This window comes from Lasioglossum baleicum, chromosome 11 (genome assembly GCF_051020765.1).
Source record: "Lasioglossum baleicum chromosome 11, iyLasBale1, whole genome shotgun sequence".
Lineage (NCBI taxonomy): Eukaryota > Metazoa > Arthropoda > Insecta > Hymenoptera > Halictidae > Lasioglossum > Lasioglossum baleicum.
The window spans coordinates 13,273,367-13,294,353 of record NC_134939.1 but is presented as its reverse complement, the minus strand read 5'-3'; the positions used below and the strand labels follow the sequence as shown (position 1 = coordinate 13,294,353).

At 41.3% G+C, this 20,987-nt stretch overlaps 3 protein-coding genes across 5 annotated transcripts; all 3 read left to right on the top strand.

Moving 5' to 3' along the window:
- The first annotated feature begins 129 nt into the window (after nt 1–129).
- On the top strand, nt 130–7,663 carry LOC143213395 (cartilage oligomeric matrix protein-like). Of its 2 annotated transcripts, XM_076433202.1 has the most exons (11): nt 130–2,551; nt 3,112–3,285; nt 3,369–3,457; nt 3,536–3,605; nt 4,100–4,530; nt 4,603–4,755; nt 5,154–5,526; nt 5,772–6,125; nt 6,210–6,437; nt 6,517–7,032; nt 7,121–7,660. In XM_076433202.1, exons 1-11 carry the CDS (start codon nt 2,482–2,484, stop codon nt 7,153–7,155), a joined length of 2,493 nt encoding a protein of 830 aa, XP_076289317.1. In that variant the 5' UTR covers nt 130–2,481; the 3' UTR covers nt 7,156–7,660. The 2 variants fall into 2 exon arrangements, with proteins under 2 accessions (XP_076289317.1, XP_076289316.1); XM_076433201.1 differs by having other exon boundaries at nt 5,772–6,437; nt 7,121–7,663.
- Nucleotides 7,664–8,248: 585 nt separating this feature from the next.
- LOC143213397 (cartilage oligomeric matrix protein-like) lies at nt 8,249–13,428 on the top strand. 2 transcript variants are annotated; one of them, XM_076433206.1, is made up of 12 exons: nt 8,249–8,416; nt 8,657–8,722; nt 8,916–9,095; nt 9,179–9,267; nt 9,351–9,420; nt 9,994–10,424; nt 10,497–10,649; nt 10,900–11,272; nt 11,518–11,871; nt 11,955–12,182; nt 12,262–12,774; nt 13,076–13,428. In XM_076433206.1, exons 1-12 carry the CDS (start codon nt 8,347–8,349, stop codon nt 13,087–13,089), a joined length of 2,541 nt encoding a protein of 846 aa, XP_076289321.1. In that variant the 5' UTR covers nt 8,249–8,346; the 3' UTR covers nt 13,090–13,428. The 2 variants fall into 2 exon arrangements, with proteins under 2 accessions (XP_076289321.1, XP_076289322.1); XM_076433207.1 differs by lacking the exon at nt 8,657–8,722.
- A 2,243-nt stretch (nt 13,429–15,671) lies between these two features.
- On the top strand, nt 15,672–20,887 carry LOC143213398 (cartilage oligomeric matrix protein-like). Its single transcript, XM_076433208.1, has 11 exons — nt 15,672–15,821; nt 16,352–16,504; nt 16,588–16,676; nt 16,754–16,823; nt 17,335–17,765; nt 17,838–17,990; nt 18,241–18,613; nt 18,859–19,212; nt 19,297–19,524; nt 19,604–20,116; nt 20,205–20,887. The coding sequence occupies exons 1-11, from the start codon at nt 15,752–15,754 to the stop codon at nt 20,216–20,218; spliced, it is 2,448 nt and encodes an 815-aa protein (XP_076289323.1). The 5' UTR covers nt 15,672–15,751; the 3' UTR covers nt 20,219–20,887.
- The last annotated feature ends 100 nt before the right edge of the window (nt 20,888–20,987 follow it).

Here is a 20,987-nt window from a genome sequence, read left to right as displayed (position 1 = left end):
TGAAAACAACGTCTCCATAAAGATATCTTTTTGGCGACTAAAAGACGTATCTTTGGGACATAGACGTTCAGACGGGACGACGACATGAAACAGACATCTATGAGACGATGTGTGCTGGTTGGGTATGCTCGATAAGCAATTACGAAAAAATTCATGAACATTCTACCTAATAGGACACATGTCTGAAAATGTTTCAGACTTTTCAGACTAGGCAAACATGTTTAAAAAAATTGAAAATCCCCAAACATTCGAAGAAAATGCATATGCATTTCGTATTGAAATCGTACAGGTATACCAGTTTTATAAACATTCGGTAATTAGATATTATTGAAACTAATTTCACAAAATATACTTACTACTGTAAACAACTGTTATAAAAGTCGTGAATCGGACTTCAATTGAAGAAAGTTAATTTTTTGCGCCAAGTGGTTTGTTTGTTGTATTTGTCATTATCGATAATAACGGAATGGTTCGTTCGTGCAGATTCAATTGCGATAAACACTTTTGATATAATAAAGGTAGGACTTAATGCAACGTGTTAAAAATCCAACTATTCATTCCAACAATGGGATCTAAAAAAATCAAATCGCTTGAGTTGCCTATCACATCTATGTATTTCCTGTAGATCCATGTACCAATTAAAGCACACAATATCTTATCACTGATTCGAACACGACAATCCGCTACATAAGTCTTTACTTACCTTCTAACTTATTGTTTTATATCGAAACCGTGTCAACAGTTTCTAATTGTAAGATGTACAATATTTTCTAATATGTATAATTTTATGCCTATCACAATATTTGTTAATTTTGCAGACTACAGCGATGAATAATCAAAGAAAGATCAATAATCCCCTTCTGATCCCCTCGAATCATAATTACGTACGGAGACATCCGAGCTTGTTCAATTTGAACAGTTGGATCCGGACACGTGTTGAGGAGTGATTCAGTCGAGTAATTTCGATCTTTTTTCGAATCCGGTTCGAATTGGATCAATTCGCACCGATCCGGGACGATAATTTAAGTAAATTGATTTTTCTTTCATTCGATGTTGTGTTAATGAGTTATATGGAGGCAGGTATGATCGATAACATACACAACTTCGCAATATACACATCGTATACATTTTGTATACATAACTGATTTGTAGAGTGTAGCGAAAACATTCTATACCGAGAAATGCTACAAGGAACGCTAACAGAGTTTTCCGGGAAACTTTGATAAACAGAAAGCAGATTTTATGGATTTACGACAAAGATGAGTGGGTGTGATTTAAAACAGTAAAAACATTAGAAGAATTTAGGAATACTGTTACATTATTCTCAGCTTATTAATTTATATTCAATATATTGACATGTATATTTAATATTAAATATTAATATCATATTAAAATAAAAATATAATAATATAATATTAATAAATGAATATTAATTCTAAATTAATTTTAATCAATATTCGGAATAGACGATTTCTAATTAATGAGGATTGCTCGATTGATATGTTTAAATTAATCTTGGTCAATACAATGTCGTGCATTTAGATAAAACGGGATTTCAGTAATTACACAAATGTCCTTATGAGTATGTATTTGGCAAATACTATTTTCAAAACTGTATTTACTCGCGATCAGGGCCGTGCTATGATACAGAGAGGCGGCATCGAAAGGGGGCGGTATAAGCAGCAAAATGAAAATATAATTTGTAAAATTCAATAATTCAAAATCTTTACGCAAGGGGATGATTTCAAATAAACTTTTTTCATTTATACTCTGCACATTACCCTTAATTCTCGGAATGAACGATTCACGCTTCCCGAAACCCATAGCGAAAATCAATTCAATGATTTTTTACTCTATCATGTTTTTCTATGTTTACTTAAGAAGAGGAGCAGTATCGAGGTTGTAGTATGTTTTCCATCATGATCCAAACGAATTGATGAACTTAACAACGGATCTGTGTTGAAAAATCGCATGTTTAAACAGGTCAGAAGAGAACCAGGACTCTTTGAATGAAATTCAAAGTTAGAATTATACTCAGAGTAATACTAATATGCACGGATAGCGATCGTATTATCGGCACGCTGAACGGGCAGTAATGATCTATTACCGGAAAGGAAACAACAGGGCTTCACCGAAGCTCGAAAAAATCGAAAAGTCGATTTTTCTTTTTAACGATGAAAGCCGAAAGTAAAAAAAGGTCGAAACATAGTAGGAAGCGCGTTATAAGTATTTGATGCGTAAGTTATAAAACGAGATACATAGCAGTAAACAGACTTTCGAAGGGGCGCGGGCGGTACGAAGACTTGAGTCATACTGAGAAAATTTATCGCACGGCCCTGCACGCGATAAGTAATCGTAGAATCGGTATATAAGGGTGTCCGAAGATCTCTGCGTATCAGTTGATGACCCAATTGGGACAAACGAAGACGTACATACACACTTTCATACAGATATCGCACAAGGATCGAAGGGAGATTGAAAATGCGAGGGTTAATTCTCGCGGCGATCCTGGTCGCCAGTTTCGTTGATTCCAATGTTATACTCGACGAAGGTAACGAATTCTATCTTTCTGCAAAATAAAATGCTTATGTTCAAGAATTGTTTGCAAGGAAACGGTGTTTCTTATATGTATATAACACAGTAAATCAAATCTGACCAAAATATCCTATATTTTCTAAATTTTAATTGTTATTCTTATATTTTCAAATTTTTCAAATTTAAGTGGGGTAATTGTTTCCAATTTGACTTCTAGAATATTATACACAATTTCTTCAATTTAATATTATGTTATTAATATCTTAATATTAATATTATACTTCAATTTCAAATAATATTATTACACAATTTCTGAATCCCTTTTCTTCCAACATTTCTCCAAACAGTCTACGTATATACATAATTTTGCATTAAAATATTGTTGTACAGTAGCTACATATAATGAAAATAAAATAATTAGATGAAGCTGGAAGCTTCCATTCTTTAATTACCATTTTGTTGAAGGTAAGTAAGTGTTCAGCGATTTATGAACGAGGAGTGTATGTATACTGTTACATTCTTCGAATGCATATTTACCGTTTATCTTCGAATGCGTTTGCTAAACGGTAATTTCAGACCAGGACAACCAAATCTCGACCATGCTCGATGGTAACGAATTAGACAACAATGCGGATCGCAATTGGGTACCTCCGAACGGCAACGGACGGCAGCTGGATTCCATCGATCTGGCGGAGCTATTTTATAAGAGAGGGATAAGGGCACGAACTACCAGAATTCCCAGAGGAAAAGGTGACCGAGATCGCTCGAAACATTTTTCATCCACGAGGACGTGCTAATTTGTTGTATTAAATTTTTCATTTCGAAACTTTCAGGCGTGAATCTGACAGAGAATTACATAGTGGGTGCCATTGACGATCTTATCAGCGCCACCAGAAGAGTGTGGAAGGAGCTACAGTCGAGCGTGAGAGCAATCTTCCTCCCCGACTTCCTTACGCGTTTTAAGAAAAACAATTTTCCCAATTGATGTTTTCCTTTTCAGAAAGCGGAGGTGAGATACCTTCGACATTTGATCAACAGCTGTGCAGCTTGCAGCAACACTGAAGAGACCGGTGAGCAAAAAGTTTTCGAATACAAACTATATTTGAAATATATACATACATATACATATGTGTGTAATAATATAATAATTGCTGAAGTTAATCAGAAGAATTCTTTCCTGTATCCAAATGTTGGTTAAAGCTTCGTTTCCTAATTATTAATGAAGCTAAGGAAGTTTAGGTAAAAATTGTTTAATATGTATAGCTCTAATTAAACTGAAATCACAGAAATGGTTAGATTATAAAACAAAATTTGTAGAACTTTTACAATATGATCGTAAAAAGCGGAGACTATTAATTGTTGTATCCTGTAGTGAAAAAAGCTCTCCAGTCTCTCCACTCTCGGTCGAATAGTTCTTGCTTGTCGTCATTCGCGCAATTTTGATTACACGCATAGTCCGGCAAAATTTCCGAGATTTCGCATCACCTGTTTAACAAATGTGAGACCAAAAAATAACGCAGGATCCTGCGCCATTGCAAGCCCTAATCTTAATCGTTTGGCCTAGATATACCGGTGCTGCTAACCTGCGAATACAAGTCACCCTGTCTGCCGGGAGAATACTGCCACAACACGGTGCAGGGGCCAAAGTGCGGACGTTGTGCGGCCGGATACATCGGCGACGGGTATCGGTGCGTTCAGTCGAATACTCCCTGCGCGAAGAATCCCTGTCTGCCGGGCTGTCCCGGTAGCGGTTCATCGTCGTGTGTCGACGTAGACATATGCAAGGTGGCAAAGCCTTGCTTCCCCGGAGTGAAATGCGAGAACCTGAATCCCGGGTACAGATGCGAAGCCTGTCCTAAGGGATTCAACGGGTCAAGCGTCGAAGGATCCGATCTGGAACATGCCAAGAAATACAAGCAGGTCTGCAAGGACATCAACGAGTGTCGTATTGACAACGGAGGCTGCGGTCAATTTGTCCAGTGTATCAACACGCAGGTGCTGATTATCGGTTGTTTTCCAACAGGTTGTTCACTCCTGCACCTTCCTTTCCTTTCGATTTGTTTTTAGGGCTCCCACGAGTGCGGTTCGTGTCTACCGGGCTTCGTTGGTGACAAAACGAACGGCTGCAAACCCGACGGCAATCTTTGCCCTGACAACATTACCGTTTGTAAAGCCAACGCCACGTGCGCGCACATAGGTTCTGGATCATACACGTGCAAGGTAAACTGGTTTCGTCAAGGAAAAACTTTTCCTTCTTTCCGTAAACTGTGAAGTCATAAGTGGACAGCGGATTTAATGCATTTCTGAGAGAAATGAGTAGGTGTAATTGGAAGCAGTGAAAACATTAGAACAATTTAGATGTACTATTATATTACTTTCAATCTATCGAACATATTAAGAAAGAAAATCATTTTGTATTTCACTCCAGTTTGTTGCAATTCAGATAGACAATTTTTATTTTGCATCGAGATCCGCAGTCTAGTCGTACGTAGACAGCGTATTATATGTATTTATGGCAAAATTGAACAGGTGTAATTTAAATACAATATGATAAGATATATATTTTGCATAAACATCCGCTGTCTAGTCATAAGAAATCTAATTTCTCGGCACCACAGTGCGTCGCCGGATGGGCGGGAGATGGATTCGAATGCGGTGTGGACAGCGACAACGATGGGATACCGGACCAGAAGCTCTGCTGCAGTTTACCGGAGTGTCGCGCGGATAATTGCCCGACAGTACCGAACAGCGGGCAGGAAGACGCCGATGGGGATGGAATAGGTGATGCATGCGATCCAGACGCCGACAACGACGGCAAGCCGAATGCCAGTGACAATTGTCCGTTGAAGCCCAACCCCGACCAGAAGGACCAGGACCAAGACAAAATCGGCGATGTCTGCGACAATTGTCCAACGGTGAAAAATCCAAAGCAGGAAGACACGGACAATGACGGAATCGGCGACGCTTGTGACGACGACATCGACAACGACGGTAAACGAACTCATTATTTCATTTAGTTTGAAATAATTTTCAATTTTTCACGTAGATCACTTTCATAATTAGAATTGAAAGTTGAGTTTGTATTGAGATTTAAATATAATGATTGAAAGTTGAATTTCGATTTAAATTGGGTTGCTGAGAGTTGAATTTGAATTGAGACTTCAATATAATGATTAAAACTTCGAATTTCGACTCAAATTTAAATATAATGATTGATTACAACGGATGTTTTGCAGGCATTCCGAACAAAGTCGACAACTGTCCGCTCAAGGTGAACCCAGATCAAAAAGACTTCGACAACGACAAGATCGGCGACGTATGCGACAATTGCCCCAGGATTGCTAATCCGAATCAGGCGGACAAAGACGGTGACGGAGTAGGAGACGTTTGCGATAACGACAACGACAGGGACCAAGACGGAGTTCAGGACGACTTGGACAACTGTCCGGACGTACCCAATGCGGGACAGACCGACGACGATCACGACGGGATAGGGAACGCATGCGACGATGACATAGACAACGATGGAGTGCCGAACGACGAGGACAATTGTCCTTACATCTACAATCCGGATCAACTGCATACAATTCGTAAGTTGGAACTCGTAGGACTCAAAACCTTCAAGCCATTTCGGGGTTGTAATACTCTAATTCAACGTTACTTACGATTTTTAGGCGACGATAGGGGCGACGCATGCTTGAACGACTTCGACAACGACAGCGTAGTCGATGCAAAGGACAATTGTCCGAACAATAGCATGATCTCGAGGACGGACTTCCGAAAGTACGTGACGGTCGCTCTAGATCCTGTCGGATCGTCCCAGAACGATCCCGAGTGGAAGATAACCAACGAAGGTGCCGAGATTCAACAACTATTGAACAGCGATCCCGGACTCGCTATAGGTAAGGATCTGTCGAAAAGTCTTGGGCAAGGTCGCGTTCAATGAAAATGTTATTGATGCATGGTGTTTCAACTCGACAGGGCCGGACGTGTTGAGCAGCGTGGACTTCGACGGCACTTTCTACATTAACGACGATTCCGACGACGATTTCGTCGGTTTCATTTTCGCCTACCAGAGCAACCGTAAATTCTACGTGGTATCTTGGAAACGGGGTGCTCAGCAGTATTGGGAAAACAAACCGTTCCCGGCCACGGCAGATGCCGGAATCGTTTTGAAGCTGGTCGATTCGAACACTGGTCCCGGCACACATCTCAGGAACAGCCTTTGGCACCGCGAGTCCGTTCCGAACCAAACGAAAGTACTCTGGCAAGATCCGAAGAAAGTTGGATGGAAGCCACGCACTACGTACCGATGGCAGCTGATGCACAGACCGCTTAGCAGCGGATTGATTCGATTCCAGCTGTATCAAGGTGCTAATCTTATCGCTGATTCCGGCGATTTGCACGATGCGACACTGAAAGGTGGACGGCTCGGCGTTTACTGCTTCTCCCAGGAGAAGATCACCTGGTCGGACATGGAATACAGGTGTGCCGCAGGTAAGGGAATCGCTAAAGAGAGCGCGACAACATCGCTCAGCGATGCACCACCACGCCGAATTCGCTGACATTGATTCTCGTTTTTCAGACACACTTGATCGAATGGGGAACAAGTTGCTGTAAATCCGGTTAGACGACGACGAGACTCACGTTACAGATGTACATATACATATAGTGGAGCGGACGAAAACATCAACCACTAAAAAATGGTTACAATTGAACTAACTAATGTAACTCCGTAAGGATATTTTAATAGTATTATCGATACATATGCAAGTTCATTCGGGACAAATTCGTCAGAATGCCGGGAATATTGTTTTTTAAGTTCTACAAGTGTAACGTGCATTCTTTAAAATTTTGATACGCCATGAGCAGCTCTAGTGTAATTATAAAAAAAACCAAGTGTATTAAAAATTACGTTAATGTATTATTAGATCGCAATGTAAGAAAAAAGCTATAATAAAATATGCATATTATATCGAAATAATATAAGCAAATTATAAAAACGTATACATTAGAAAGTCGTAAAAATTAACATTACTAAACTGTCCGTTAACGATGCATATAGAGTAAGTAATTTTTTCGATAATTGAAAGAAGACTTTATAAATGTCATATTCAACATTTAAACCGAAGCACCGCTTTTTTTTGTTCCCGCCATATCATATTAAATATACGTAATGCGTATGGAGTACAAAATATTTTCTTTGTGCTAATAATACTCAGAAATCGTGTTTAATCGTAAAGTTAGGTGTTGACACCGAAAGATAATGGGGCGCTAGCGCCCCAAAACCGACGTACAGCAAAATACATTGGGTGTGAGATCCATTCCTACATCTGCCTACACCTCGTCTGCGGTAATACTAATCTGCAGGGTTAGGGGTCGTATTATCGGCACGCAAAACCGGCTGAACAGGCTGTAATGATCTGTTCATGAAAAAGAAAGAACAGGACTTCACCGAAGCTAACTCGTTCAATTTAGCAGCAGGGCAGTCGATTTTTCCTTTTAACGATGAAAGTCGAAAGTAAAAAATGGTCGGAATTTAGTAGGAAGGGCGTGGTTATAACTATAGGATGCGTAATTTATAGAACCAGATTTCAGTAACCGGATTTTCGAAGGGGCAGTTCGAAGACTCGCCTCATACTGAGAAAATTTATCGCACTGCCCTGCACGCGATAAATAATCGTAGAATCGGTATATAAGGATGTCCGAAGATTTCTTCGCCTCAGTTGATGATTAAATCGGGACAAACGAAGAGGTACCTACATACACACGTTCATACACATATCGCACGGCATTGAAGGGAGATTGAAAATGCGAGGGTTAATTCTCGCGGCGATCCTGGTCGCCAGTTTCGTTGATTCCAATGTTATACTCGACGAAGGTAAGGAATTCCATCTTTATGCAAATGTTCAAGAATTGTTTGCAAGAAAACGGTGTTTCTTATACATATACACTCTATTATACATAAGTCACCGGACACTTATTCAAATTTGGATCGAGAGAGAACATGTAAATCAAATCTGATGAAAATATCCTATATTTTCTAACTTTTAATTATTATTCTTATATGTTCAAATTTTTCAAATTTATGTGGGGTAATTGTTTTCAATTTGATTTCTAGAACTGTCCATAATCATCCCACGATTTCTCAATCTCTTTTCTTCCAACATTTCTTCAAATAGTATATGTATGTATATATTTAATTTCGCATTCAAATATTATCGTACAATAGCCACATATAATCAAAATAAAACAATAATATCAACCTGGAAGCTTCTATTCTGTAATTACCATTTTGTCGAAGATAAGTATACTCTTACATTCTTCGAATGCATGTTTACCGTTTATCTTCGAATGCGTTTGCTAAACGGTGATTTCAGACCAGGACAAGCAAATCCCGACCGTGCTCGATGATAACGAATTAGACAACAATAGCGATCGCAATTGGGAACCTCCGAACGGCAACGAAAGGCAGCTGGATTCCCTCGATCTAGCGGAGCTATTTTACAAGAGAGGGATAAGGGCACGAGGTTTTCAGACCAGCATTCCCAAAAGGAAAGGTGACTGAGATTGCTCGAAATATTTTTCATCCACGAGGACGTACTAATTTATTCTATTAAATTTTTCATTTCTATACTTTCAGGCGTAAATCTGACAGAGAATTACATAGTGGGTGCCATCGACGATCTGATCAGCGCCACCAGAAGAGTATGGAAGGAGCTACAGTCGAGCGTGAGAGCAATCTTCCTCCCAGAGTTCCTTACGCATTTTAAATTTTAATAGAAACAATTTTCCACTGATTCTTTCCTTTTCAGAAAGCGGAGGCGAGATACCTTCGATATTTGATCAACAGCTGTGCAGCTTGCAGTAACACTGAAGAGACCGGTAAGTAAAAAGTTTTGGAAAACAGATATTTGAAATATGTACATATGTATTACATATACTTATATATGTGTGTGTAATAATATAATAACTAACGAAGCTATAACACGATATATTATAATATATTATAATATTATATACTTACAATACGATATAATAATTGCTGTGGTTAATCGAAAGAATTTGTTCCTCTATCAAAATGTTGGTTAAATCTTCGTTTCCTAATTATTACTGAAGTTAAGGAAGTTTAGTACAGGTAAAAATTGTTGAATATAGCTCTAATTTAATTAAAATCAGAGGAATGTTCAAATTATAAAACCAAATTTGTAAAACTTTTAAAATATGAACGTAAAAAGAGAAGAATATTAATTGTTGTATCCTGCACTGGAAAAAGCTCTTCAGTCTCTCCATTCTCGGTTGAAGAGTTCTTGCGCGTCGTCATTCGCGCAATTTGATTACACGCGTAGTCCGGCAAAATTTCCGAGGTTTCGCATCACCTGTTTAATAAATGCGAGACCAAAAAATGACGCGAGATCCGGCGGGACTGCAAGCACTAATCTTGATCGTTTGGCCTAGATATACCGGTGGTGCTTACCTGCGAGTACAAGTCACCCTGTCTGCCGGGAGAATACTGCCACAACACGGTGCAGGGGCCAAAGTGCGGTCGTTGCGCGGCCGGATACATCGGCGACGGGTACCGGTGCATTCAGTCGAACACTCCCTGCGCGAGGAATCCCTGTCTGCCGGGCTGTCCCGGTAGTGATTCGTCGTCGTGCGTCGACATAGACATATGTAAGGTGGCAAAACCGTGCTTTCCCGGAGTGAAATGCAAGAACCTGAATCCCGGGTACAGATGCGAGGCCTGCCCTAAGGGATTTAACGGGTCAAGCGTCGAAGGATCCGATCTGGAACATGCCAAGAAATACAAGCAGGTCTGCAAGGACATTAACGAGTGTCTTATTGACAACGGAGGCTGCGGTCAATTTGTTCATTGTATCAACACGAAGGTGCTGATTATCGGTTGTTTCCCAACAGGTTGTTCACTCCTGCTCCGTTGTTTCCTTTCGATTTGTTTCTAGGGCTCCCGCGAGTGCGGTTCGTGTCTACCGGGCTTCATTGTCGACAAAACGGACGGCTGCAAACCCGACGGCGATCTTTGCCCTGACAAGATTACTGTTTGTAGAGCTAACGCCACGTGCGCGCGCACAGATTCTCGAGCATACACTTGCAAGGTAAATTGGTTTCGTCAAGGAAAAACTTTCTCTTCTTTCTAGACAGCGAATTTGATGCATTTGTGAGAAAAATGAGTAAGTGTAATTTAAAACAGTGATAACATTAAAAGAATTTCAACCTGTTAAACATATTGAGAAAGAAAGTACATTTGTATGTCACTCTAGTTTGTTGCAATACCGTTGGGAAATTTTTATTTTGCATAAAGATGCGTCGTCTAGTCGTAAGAAATCTAATTTCTCGGTACTACAGTGCGTCGCCGGATGGGCGGGAGATGGATTCGAATGCGGTGTGGACAGCGACAATGATGGAATACCAGATCACGAGCTCCACTGCATCTTACCGTCGTGTAGCGCGGATAATTGTCCGACGGTACCGAACAGCGGCCAGGAAGACGCCGATGGGGATGGAATAGGTGATGCATGCGATCCAGACGCCGACAACGACGGCACACCAAATGCCAACGACAATTGCCCGTTGAAGGCCAACCCCGACCAGAAGGACCAGGACCAAGACAAAATCGGCGATGTCTGCGACAATTGCCCAACGGTGAAAAATCCAAAGCAGGAAGACACGGACAATGACGGAATCGGCGACGCTTGTGAGGACGACATCGACAACGACGGTAAACGGACACACTATTTCATTTAGTTTGAAATAATTTTCAAATTTTCACGTAGATCACTTTCATCATAAGGATTGAAAGTTGAGTTTGTATTTAGATTTAAATATAATGATTGAAAGTTGAATTTCGATTTATATTGGGTTGCTGAGAGTTGAATTTGAATGGAGACTTCAATATAATGATTGAAAGTTCGAATTCCGACTCAAATTTAAATATAATGATTGATTACGACGGATGTTTTGCAGGCATTCCGAACAAAGTCGACAACTGTCCGCTCAAGGTGAACCCAGATCAAAAGGACTTCGACAACGACAAGATCGGCGACGTATGCGACAATTGCCCCAGGATTGCAAATCCTAATCAGTCGGACAAAGACGGTGACGGAGTAGGTGACGTTTGCGATAACGACAACGACAGGGACCAAGACGGAGTTCAGGATGACAGGGACAACTGTCCGGACGTACCCAATGCAGGACAGACCGACGACGATAACGACGGCATAGGGAACGAGTGCGACGACGACATCGACAACGACGGAGTGCCGAATGACGAGGACAATTGTCCTTACGTCTACAATCCGGATCAATTGCATACAATTCGTAAGTTGGAACTCGTAGCACTTAAAACCCTGAAGCCATTCGGGGCTATAATATTCTAATTCAACGATACTTACGATTTTTAGGCGACGATAGAGGCGACGCATGCTTGAACGACTTCGACAACGACAGCGTAGTCGATGCAAAAGACAACTGTCCGAACAACAGCATGATCTCGAGGACGGACTTCCGAAAGTACGTGACGGTCGCTCTAGATCCTGTGGAATCGGTCCAGAACGATCCCGAGTGGAAGATAACCAACGAAGGTGCCGAGATTCAACAACTATTGAACAGCGATCCCGGACTCGCCATAGGTAAGAATCTGTCGAAAAGTCTCGCGCAAGATCGCGTTCAATGAAATTGTTATTGATGCATGGTGTTTCAACTCGACAGGTCCGGACGTGATGAGCAACGTGGACTTCGACGGCACTTTCTACATCAACGACGATGCCGACGACGATTTCGTCGGTTTCATTTTCGCCTACCAGAGCAACCGTAAATTCTACGTGGTATCTTGGAAACGGGGTGCTCAGCAGTATTGGGAGAACAAACCGTTCCCGGCGACGGCAGATCCCGGAATCGTTTTGAAGCTGGTCGATTCGAACACTGGTCCCGGCATACATCTCAGGAACAGTCTTTGGCATCGCGACTCCGTTCCGAACCAAACGAAGGTACTCTGGCGAGATCCGAAGAAAGTTGGATGGAATCCACGCACCACGTACCGATGGCAGCTGATGCATAGACCGCGTATCGGCTTGATTCGATTCCAACTGTATCAAGGTGCTAATCTTATCGCCGATTCCGGCGATTTGCACGATCTGACACTGAAAGGTGGACGGCTCGGCGTTTACTGCTTCTCCCAGGAGAAGATCACCTGGTCAGACATGGATTACAGGTGCAGCCCAGGTAAGGGAATCGAAAACGAGAGCGCGACAGCATCACTCAGCGATGTATCGCCACGCAGGTTCGGATTAAGCCCCGTAGCAAATGCTACAGGTCCCGTGCCATACAAACAGAGGCCCGAATATTTTTGCTAAAAAAAAAAGGTTGTTCATTGTGTTTGTTGAGAAGGTGCGCTACATTTGCACACGAACGGCCCTGATACAAGACCTAGGGCCTCGTCATAACATTTGCTACGGTTCCCGCGCTGGCTTAATCTGGCACTGCCGCCACGCCGAATTCGCTGACATTGATTCTCGCTTTTCAGAAACGCTTGATTGAACGGGAAACGATTTGCTGTAGATCCGGTTAGACGACGACGAGACTCACGTTACGGATGTACATAGTGGAGCGGTCGAGTCAATAAAAACATCACCCACTAAAAAATTGTCACAATTGAACTAACTAATGTAACTCCGTAAGGATATTTTAATTGTATTATCGATACATATACAAGTTCAGTCGGGACAAATTCGTCAGAATGTCGGGAATATTGTCCTTTAAGTTCTACACGTGTAACGTGCATTATTTAAAATTTTAATGCACATAAGATTATGCACATGTTCGCCGAATATACCTAATGTAATTATAATAAAGAAAACCAAGTATGTATATTAGAAATTACGTTATTAATAAGTTATGAATGAAATACCATTATTATCACACACATTATGTTATCTACTTCCTAAGAACGCTGAGTTGAATCTCCGGTGTCGCGATAACTCGCTTGCCCAAACTTGTCCGATTCTTTTTGAACCTGCCCGACGAAGTCGTATCACTATCGTGCAGCCCGAAACTCTCGGGTCAACTTTGTTAACATTCGGGTAACATTCTTTCGCGACGCATAAGGAAATATTTTATTTTGTATTATTGAGGTTCCTGTATCTTACGATTACGGTCCCAAGAAAATGCCTCTGCTGCTGGGTTTCTGTTTCTTATATTATCGCTGTAACGTGTACACCACGGGTAGGCATTTCTGTATCAACTGAAACTAACACGGTCCCTACCATAGCGCCCATCTCAGGTTAACCTTCATAATATACAGGGTGTCCCACGCAACTGGAACAGGCTGTACCTCCTAAACAAAGTCGAATGAAAGTTGAATGAAAAGTTGAATGAAAAGTTGAATGGCATCAGACGGTGCATACCACGCAACTAATTTTATGCACTTTTGTGCATCTGTGCATCAGAAAAATGCAACTGCACTTTTTTTAAAATGGAAACCTGCATTTTTGACTGCACCAATCGATGCAGTTTGTTATGCATTACATAAAAGTACTGACATACTTATGCCCTAAACTTATTCGTTAAGAAGTTATCGAAGCTAAAAGTTCACTGAATTATTTCGGTCTCGGCAAGTGCTCCGGAGTATGTACAGCTTGTCAAATCTAGCTGTGCGCTTGACCAAAACTTAGGAATGCGCAGACAAAAACAAAGACCGCACGTAAGGTACACACCTTGTCAAAAGTGCGTACTGTCCATTATTTCTTACAGCAGTAAACATACAAAACAACTGTTTATATGTATGTTTGTGTGAATACACTTGTGGCACTTTACTTTTTAACTGAACGTGCATCGTTTGACAGGTGACGATCAGTTCTCTATCGTGAAGTTCCGCCGATTTACCGTTGCGCAGCGGGGCCATTTCCCCTTGCGGGGGACATTCAGCCGCACAGCTAGATTTAACAACCTGCACCTAAATACGTTATGGTCCATTACAAATGAGAGAACTTTTAGCTTCGATAACTTCCTAACGAATAAGTTTAGGGCATAAGTATGTAGTACTTTTATGTAGAGCACAACAAACTGCATCGATTGGTGCAGTCAAAAATGTATGTTTCCATTTTAAAAAAAAGTGCAGTTGCATTTTTCTGATGCACCGATGCACAAAAGTGCATAAAGTTAGTTGCGTAGTATGCACCGTCTGATGCCATTCAACTTTTTCTTATAACATTTTCCTCTATTCCCGACCGTTTAGGAGGTACAGCCTGTTCCAGTTGCGTGGGACACCCTGTATACATACAGGGTGTTTCCTACTTTTCCGGTAGGATTGTAGGAGCTTGACCTACAAGTGAAAATACAAAAAAAAATGTTATATGAAGTTTATTTATAAACGCTTTATTACAATATTATACGCAAATATTGTATTCAGCCTGAATAGGTGTGGAACAGCAGATTTAAAGCTAACTAATACGGAATGTCGATTGTATTTACTTTGCCTGTACTTACGAGATATTTCTTAACGTACGAGGATAGTTAAAAATTTTTAAATCATCATTTCAAAATGTGTCACCACCTTCTGCATTGATACAAACTTGACACATCGTTTATAAACAAACTTCATATAAGATTTTTTTCGTATTTTCACTTGTAGATCATACTCCTACAATCTTGCCAGAAAAGTAGGAAATATACCCTGAATAATTAACGGAATTAATTAAGACAATAACACGTTCTTCCGCCGTTAGTTTCATTATACAATTTTACTGTAGAATATAGAAAATTAAGTACAAAACGTATTTTAAAAATATCGATTGATATTAATTACATACAAGAGCTTTTATGGATCTCCTTATAAAATGTAGAAAAAAATAATAATTCAAAATGCTTATACAGTTCTGTCGACAAAAAAGGACTTTGGGAGTTTTACTGACAGAGAAATATTCTTGCTGTCTAGACATTACTTGCATCTCCTTTTTACGGAACTATGTTACGAATTTTGTCCAGCTAATTAAAATTGATCCGCAATGTGGGACGGTTCGAAGGATCGTGTGATACTGAAAAAAATTTACCATAATGCCCTGCACGCGTCGCGTCGGTATATAAGGGTGTTCGTGGTCTCTTTGTCTCAGTTCATGATTCAATCGGGACAAGCGCAGACGTGCATAACTACGTTGAAACTTTGAAACATACGTATATCGAACGCGGATCGAAGGGTAGGATAATGCGACGGTTAATTCTCGGGGCGATCCTGATCGCCAGTTTCGTTGATTCCAATGTTATTCTCGACGAAGGTAACGAATTCCATCTTTCTGCAAAATAAAATGCTTATGTTCAAGAATTGTTTGCAAGGAAACGGTGTTTCTTATACATATACACTAAACTAAATTTTAATTGTTATTCTTATATTTTCTAATTTTTCAAATTTAAATGGGGTATGTAATTGTTTCCAATTTGGCTTCTAGGATATTATACACGATTTCTTCAATTTAATATTATGTTATTAATATTTTAATATTAATATTATACTTCAATTTCAAATAATATTATTACACAATTTCTGAATCTCTTTTCTTCCAACATTTCTCCAAACAGTCTACGTATATACATAATTTTGCATTAAAATGTTGTTATACAGTAGCTACATGTAATCAAAATAAAAGAATAATATCAAGCTGGAAGATTCCATTCTTTAATTACTATTTTGTTTGAGTTAAGTGAGTGTCCAGTGATTTATGAACGAGGAGTGTATGTGTACTCTTACATTCTTCGAATGCATACTTACCGTTTATCTTCGAATGCGTTTGCTAAACGGTGATTTCAGACAAGAACTACCAAATCCCGAACTTGCTCAATGGTAACGAGTTAGACGACAATGGGGATCGCAATTGGGGACCTCCGAACGGCAACGATCTGGCGGAGCTATTTTACAAGACAGGGCAATGGGCACGAACTGCCAGGATTACCAGAGGAAAAGGTGACCGAGATCGCTCGAAATATTTTTCATCTACGAGGACGCGCTAATTTGTTGTATTAAATATTTCATTTCGAAACTTTCAGGCGTGAATCTGACAGAGAATTACATAGTAGGTGCCATCGACGATCTGATCAGCGCCACCAGAAGAGTTTGGAAGGAGCTACAATCGAGCGTGAGAGCAATCTTCCTCCCCGACTTCCTTACACGTTTTAAGAAAAACTAGTTTCCAATTGATATTTTCCTTTTCAGAAAGCGGAGGCGAGATACCTTCGATATTTGATCAACAGCTGTGCAGCTTGTAGCAACACTGAAGAGACCGGTGAGTAAAAAGTTTTGGAATACTAACTATATTTGAAATATATACATACATATTTTACATGTATGTATGTATACATATATGTGTGTAATAATATAATAATTGCTGAAGTTAATCAGAAAAATTTTTTCCTGTATTCAAATGTTGGTTACAGCTTCGTTTCATAATTATTAATGAAGTTAAGAAAGTTTAGGTCAAAATTGTTTAATATAGCTCTAATTAAACTAAAATCACAGGAATGTTTAAATTATACTACAAAATTTGTAGAACTTTTAAAATATGATCATAAAAAGCGAAGACTATTAATTGTTGTATCCTGTAGTGGAAAAAGCTTTTCAGTCTCTCCACTCTCGGTCGAATAGTTCTTGCGCGTCGTCATTCGCGCAACTTTGATTACACGCATAGTCCAGCAAAATTTCCGAGATATCGCATCACCTGTTTAACAAATGTGAGACCAAAAAATAACGCAGGATCCTGCGCCATTGCAAGCCCTAATCTTAATCGTTTGGCCTAGATATACCGGTGCTGCTAACCTGCGAGTACAAGTCACCCTGTCTGCCGGGAGAATACTGCCGCAACACGGTGCAGGGGCCAAAGTGCGGCCGTTGCGCGGCCGGATACATCGGCGACGGGTATCGGTGCGTTCAGTCGAATACTCCCTGCGCGAGGAATCCCTGTCTGCCGGGCTGTCCCGGTAGTAGTTCGTCGTCGTGCGTCGACATAGACATATGCAAGGTAGCAAAGCCTTGCTTTCCCGGAGTGAAATGCGAGAACCTGAATCCCGGGTACAGATGCGAGGCATGCCCTAAGGGATTCAACGGGTCAAGCATCGAAGGATCCGAACTGGATCATGCCAAGAAACACAAGCAGGTCTGCAAGGACATTAACGAGTGTCTTATTGACAACGGAGGCTGCGGTCAATTTGTCCACTGTATCAACACGCAGGTACTGATTATCGGTTGTTTCCCAATAGGTTGTTCACTCCTGTTCCGTTCTTTCTTTTCGATTTGTTTTTAGGGCACCCACGAGTGCGGTTCGTGTCTACTTGGCTTCGTTGGCGACAAAACGAATGGCTGCAAACCCGACGGCAATCTTTGCCCTGACAAGATCACCGTTTGTAAAGCTACCGCCACGTGCGCGCACATAGGTTCTGGAGCATACACTTGCAAGGTAAATTGGTTTCGTCAAGGAAAAACTTTCTCTTCTTTCTAGACAGCGAATTTGATGCATTTGTGAGAAAAATGAGTAAGTGTAATTTAAAACAGTGATAACATTAAAAGAATTTCAACCTGTTAAACATATTTAGAAAGAAAGTACATTTGTATGTCACTCTAGTTTGTTGCAATAACGTTGGAAAATTTTTATTTTGCATAAAGATGCGTTGTCTAGTCATAAGAAATCTAATTTCTCGGCACTACAGTGCGTCGCCGGATGGGCGGGAGATGGATTCGAATGCGGTGTGGACAGCGACAATGATGGAATACCAGATCACGAGCTCCACTGCATCTTACCGTCGTGTAGCGCGGATAATTGCCCGACGGTACCGAACAGCGGCCAGGAAGACGCCGATGGGGATGGAATAGGTGATGCATGCGATCTGGACGCCGACAACGACGGCACACCAAGTGCCAACGACAATTGCCCGTTGAAGGCCAACCCCGACCAGAAGGACCAGGACCAAGACAAAATCGGCAATGTCTGCGACAATTGCCCAACGGTGGAAAATCCAAAGCAGGAAGACATGGACAATGACGGAATCGGCGACGCTTGTGACGACGACATCGACAACGATGGTAAACGAACTCATTACTTCATTTAGTTTGAAATAATTTTCAAGTTTTCACGTAGATCGCTTTCATAATAAGGATTGATAGTTGAGTTTGTATTTAGGTTTAAATATAATGATTGAAAGTTGAATTTCGATTTATATTGGGTTGCTGAGAGTTGAATTTGAATGGAGACTTCAATATAATGATTGAAAGTTCGAATTCCGACTCAAATTTAAATATAATGATTGATTACGACGGATGTTTTGCAGGCGTTCCGAACAAAGTCGACAACTGTCCGCTCAAGGTGAACCCAGATCAAAAAGACTTCGACAACGACAAGATCGGCGACGTATGCGACAATTGCCCCAGGATTGCTAATCCTAATCAGTCGGACAAAGACGGTGACGGAGTAGGTGACGTTTGCGATAACGACAACGACAGGGACCAAGACGGAGTTCAGGACGACAGGGACAACTGTCCGGACGTACCCAATGCGGGACAAACCGACGACGATCACGACGGGATAGGGAACGCGTGCGACGATGACATAGACAACGATGGAGTGCCGAACGACGAGGACAATTGTCCTTACATCTACAATCCGGATCAATTGCATACAATTCGTAAGTTGGAAGTCGTTGCACTCAAAACCTTCAAGCCATTTCGGGGTTGTAATACTCTAATTCAACGTTACTTACGATTTTTAGGCGACGATAGGGGCGACGCATGCTTGAACGACTTCGACAACGACAGCGTAGTCGATGCGAAGGACAACTGTCCGAACAACAGCATGATCTCGGGGACGGACTTCCGAAAGTACGAGACGGTCGCTCTAGATCCTGTTGGATCGTCCCAGAACGATCCCGTGTGGGTGATAACCCACGAAGGTGCCGAGATTCGACAACTATTGAACAGCGATCCCGGACTCGCTATAGGTAAGGATCTCTCGGAAAGTCTTGCACAAGGTCAAGATCAATGAAAATCTTATTGATGCATGGTGTTTCGTCTCGACAGGGCCGGACGTGATGAGTAGCGTGGACTTCGGCGGCACTTTCTACGTCGACAACAATTCCGACGAGGATTTCGTCGGTTTCGTCTTCGCCTACCAGAGCAACAGTAAATTCTACGTGGTATCTTGGAAGCGAGAAAGGCAAGAGTATTGGGAGTACGCGCCGTTCTCGGCGATGGGAGATCCCGGAATCGTTTTGAAGCTGGTCAATTCGAACACTGGTCCCGGCGAACATCTCAGGAACAGCCTTTGGCATCACGAGTCCGTTCCGAACCAAACGAAAGTACTCTGGCAAGATCCGAAGAAAGTTGGATGGAAGCCACGCACCACGTACCGATGGCAGCTGATACACAGACCGCGTAACGGCTTGATTCGATTCCAGCTGTATCAAGGTGCTAATCTTATCGCTGATTCCGGCGATTTGCACGATGCGACACTGAAAGGTGGACGGCTCGGCGTTTACTGCTTCTCCCAGGAACAGATCACCTGGTCGAACCTGGAGTACAGGTGTGTTCCAGGTAAGAGAATCGAAGACGAGTGCGCGACAGCATCGCCCAGCGATGTACCGCCTCGCCGAATTCGCTGACATTGATTCTCGCTTTTCAGAAACATTTGATTAAACGGGGAACGAGTTGCTGTAGACCCGGGTAGACAACGACGAGACTAACGGTACAGATGTAGTGGAGCGGTGAAGATCAAGAGTAGTGATAAGTCGTGATAAATCTTAACAGACTCGATCTCTCTTGAACTGGTGATCAGCTGATCGTCGAGGAAAGTCTTTCGAGCTGCTAGCATTGAATAGAGAGACATCGGTTTTTAACCCTTTGGGGAGGAACGTCGTCACACTGACGGCATCGTGATTTTTACTATGATTCAATTGTTAAAGTTGCGGACTAATAATGTGTAATCGCGTGCATGATCAAATATTAATGTATATCTTCCATTTTTCCCAGCACTCGCGACTTTGATACATCATCTATGTACTTCTCCGAGCAATATATTCTTTAATATTCTAAAGAAATCTTCGTCCGCAAAGGGCTAACACTGGTAGATCACAGCTGAATACTTTCCTCTGGCGACGTGAGTAGACAACAATGATAGACGATCGAGTGCTATAATAGTATTAGTAATGTTAATAGAAGTACGATGACAAATGCAGCATTTCTGTAAAATGACATTAATAGAATCTAGAAACAAATCTGCCGAATTATTTTTATTACATCATGCACAATAAAGGAATATCGTTGCGTTGCGTCGCTCGCATCGTGCATATTCGTTGTATATCGTAATGTGTAATTGAACCGCGCCTATTTATTATAGCCGATCGTTCGTTTAATCATCGCGGATTCGTAGCCGCGCAAATTCGTTTGATCGTCTCGTACGTGCGCG

What these genes read in the sequence shown, in the direction of transcription:
- LOC143213397 (XM_076433206.1), top strand. Translation starts at nt 8,347, where the DNA reads ATGCGAGGGTTAATTCTCGCGGCGATCCTGGTCGCCAGTTTCGTTGAT. An exon ending in CTCGAGCATACACTTGCAAG is followed by an intron (nt 10,650 to 10,899) that starts GTAAATTGGTTT and finishes TCGGTACTACAG; the next exon opens with TGCGTCGCCGGATGGGCGGG. An exon ending in GGACGACATCGACAACGACG is followed by an intron (nt 11,273 to 11,517) that starts GTAAACGGACAC and finishes GATGTTTTGCAG; the next exon opens with GCATTCCGAACAAAGTCGAC.
- LOC143213395 (XM_076433201.1), top strand. Translation starts at nt 2,482, where the DNA reads ATGCGAGGGTTAATTCTCGCGGCGATCCTGGTCGCCAGTTTCGTTGAT. An exon ending in CAGAATTCCCAGAGGAAAAG is followed by an intron (nt 3,286 to 3,368) that starts GTGACCGAGATC and finishes CGAAACTTTCAG; the next exon opens with GCGTGAATCTGACAGAGAAT. An exon ending in TCCAGTGTATCAACACGCAG is followed by an intron (nt 4,531 to 4,602) that starts GTGCTGATTATC and finishes ATTTGTTTTTAG; the next exon opens with GGCTCCCACGAGTGCGGTTC.
- LOC143213398 (XM_076433208.1), top strand. Translation starts at nt 15,752, where the DNA reads ATGCGACGGTTAATTCTCGGGGCGATCCTGATCGCCAGTTTCGTTGAT. An exon ending in GGAAGGAGCTACAATCGAGC is followed by an intron (nt 16,677 to 16,753) that starts GTGAGAGCAATC and finishes TTTCCTTTTCAG; the next exon opens with AAAGCGGAGGCGAGATACCT. An exon ending in CTGGAGCATACACTTGCAAG is followed by an intron (nt 17,991 to 18,240) that starts GTAAATTGGTTT and finishes TCGGCACTACAG; the next exon opens with TGCGTCGCCGGATGGGCGGG.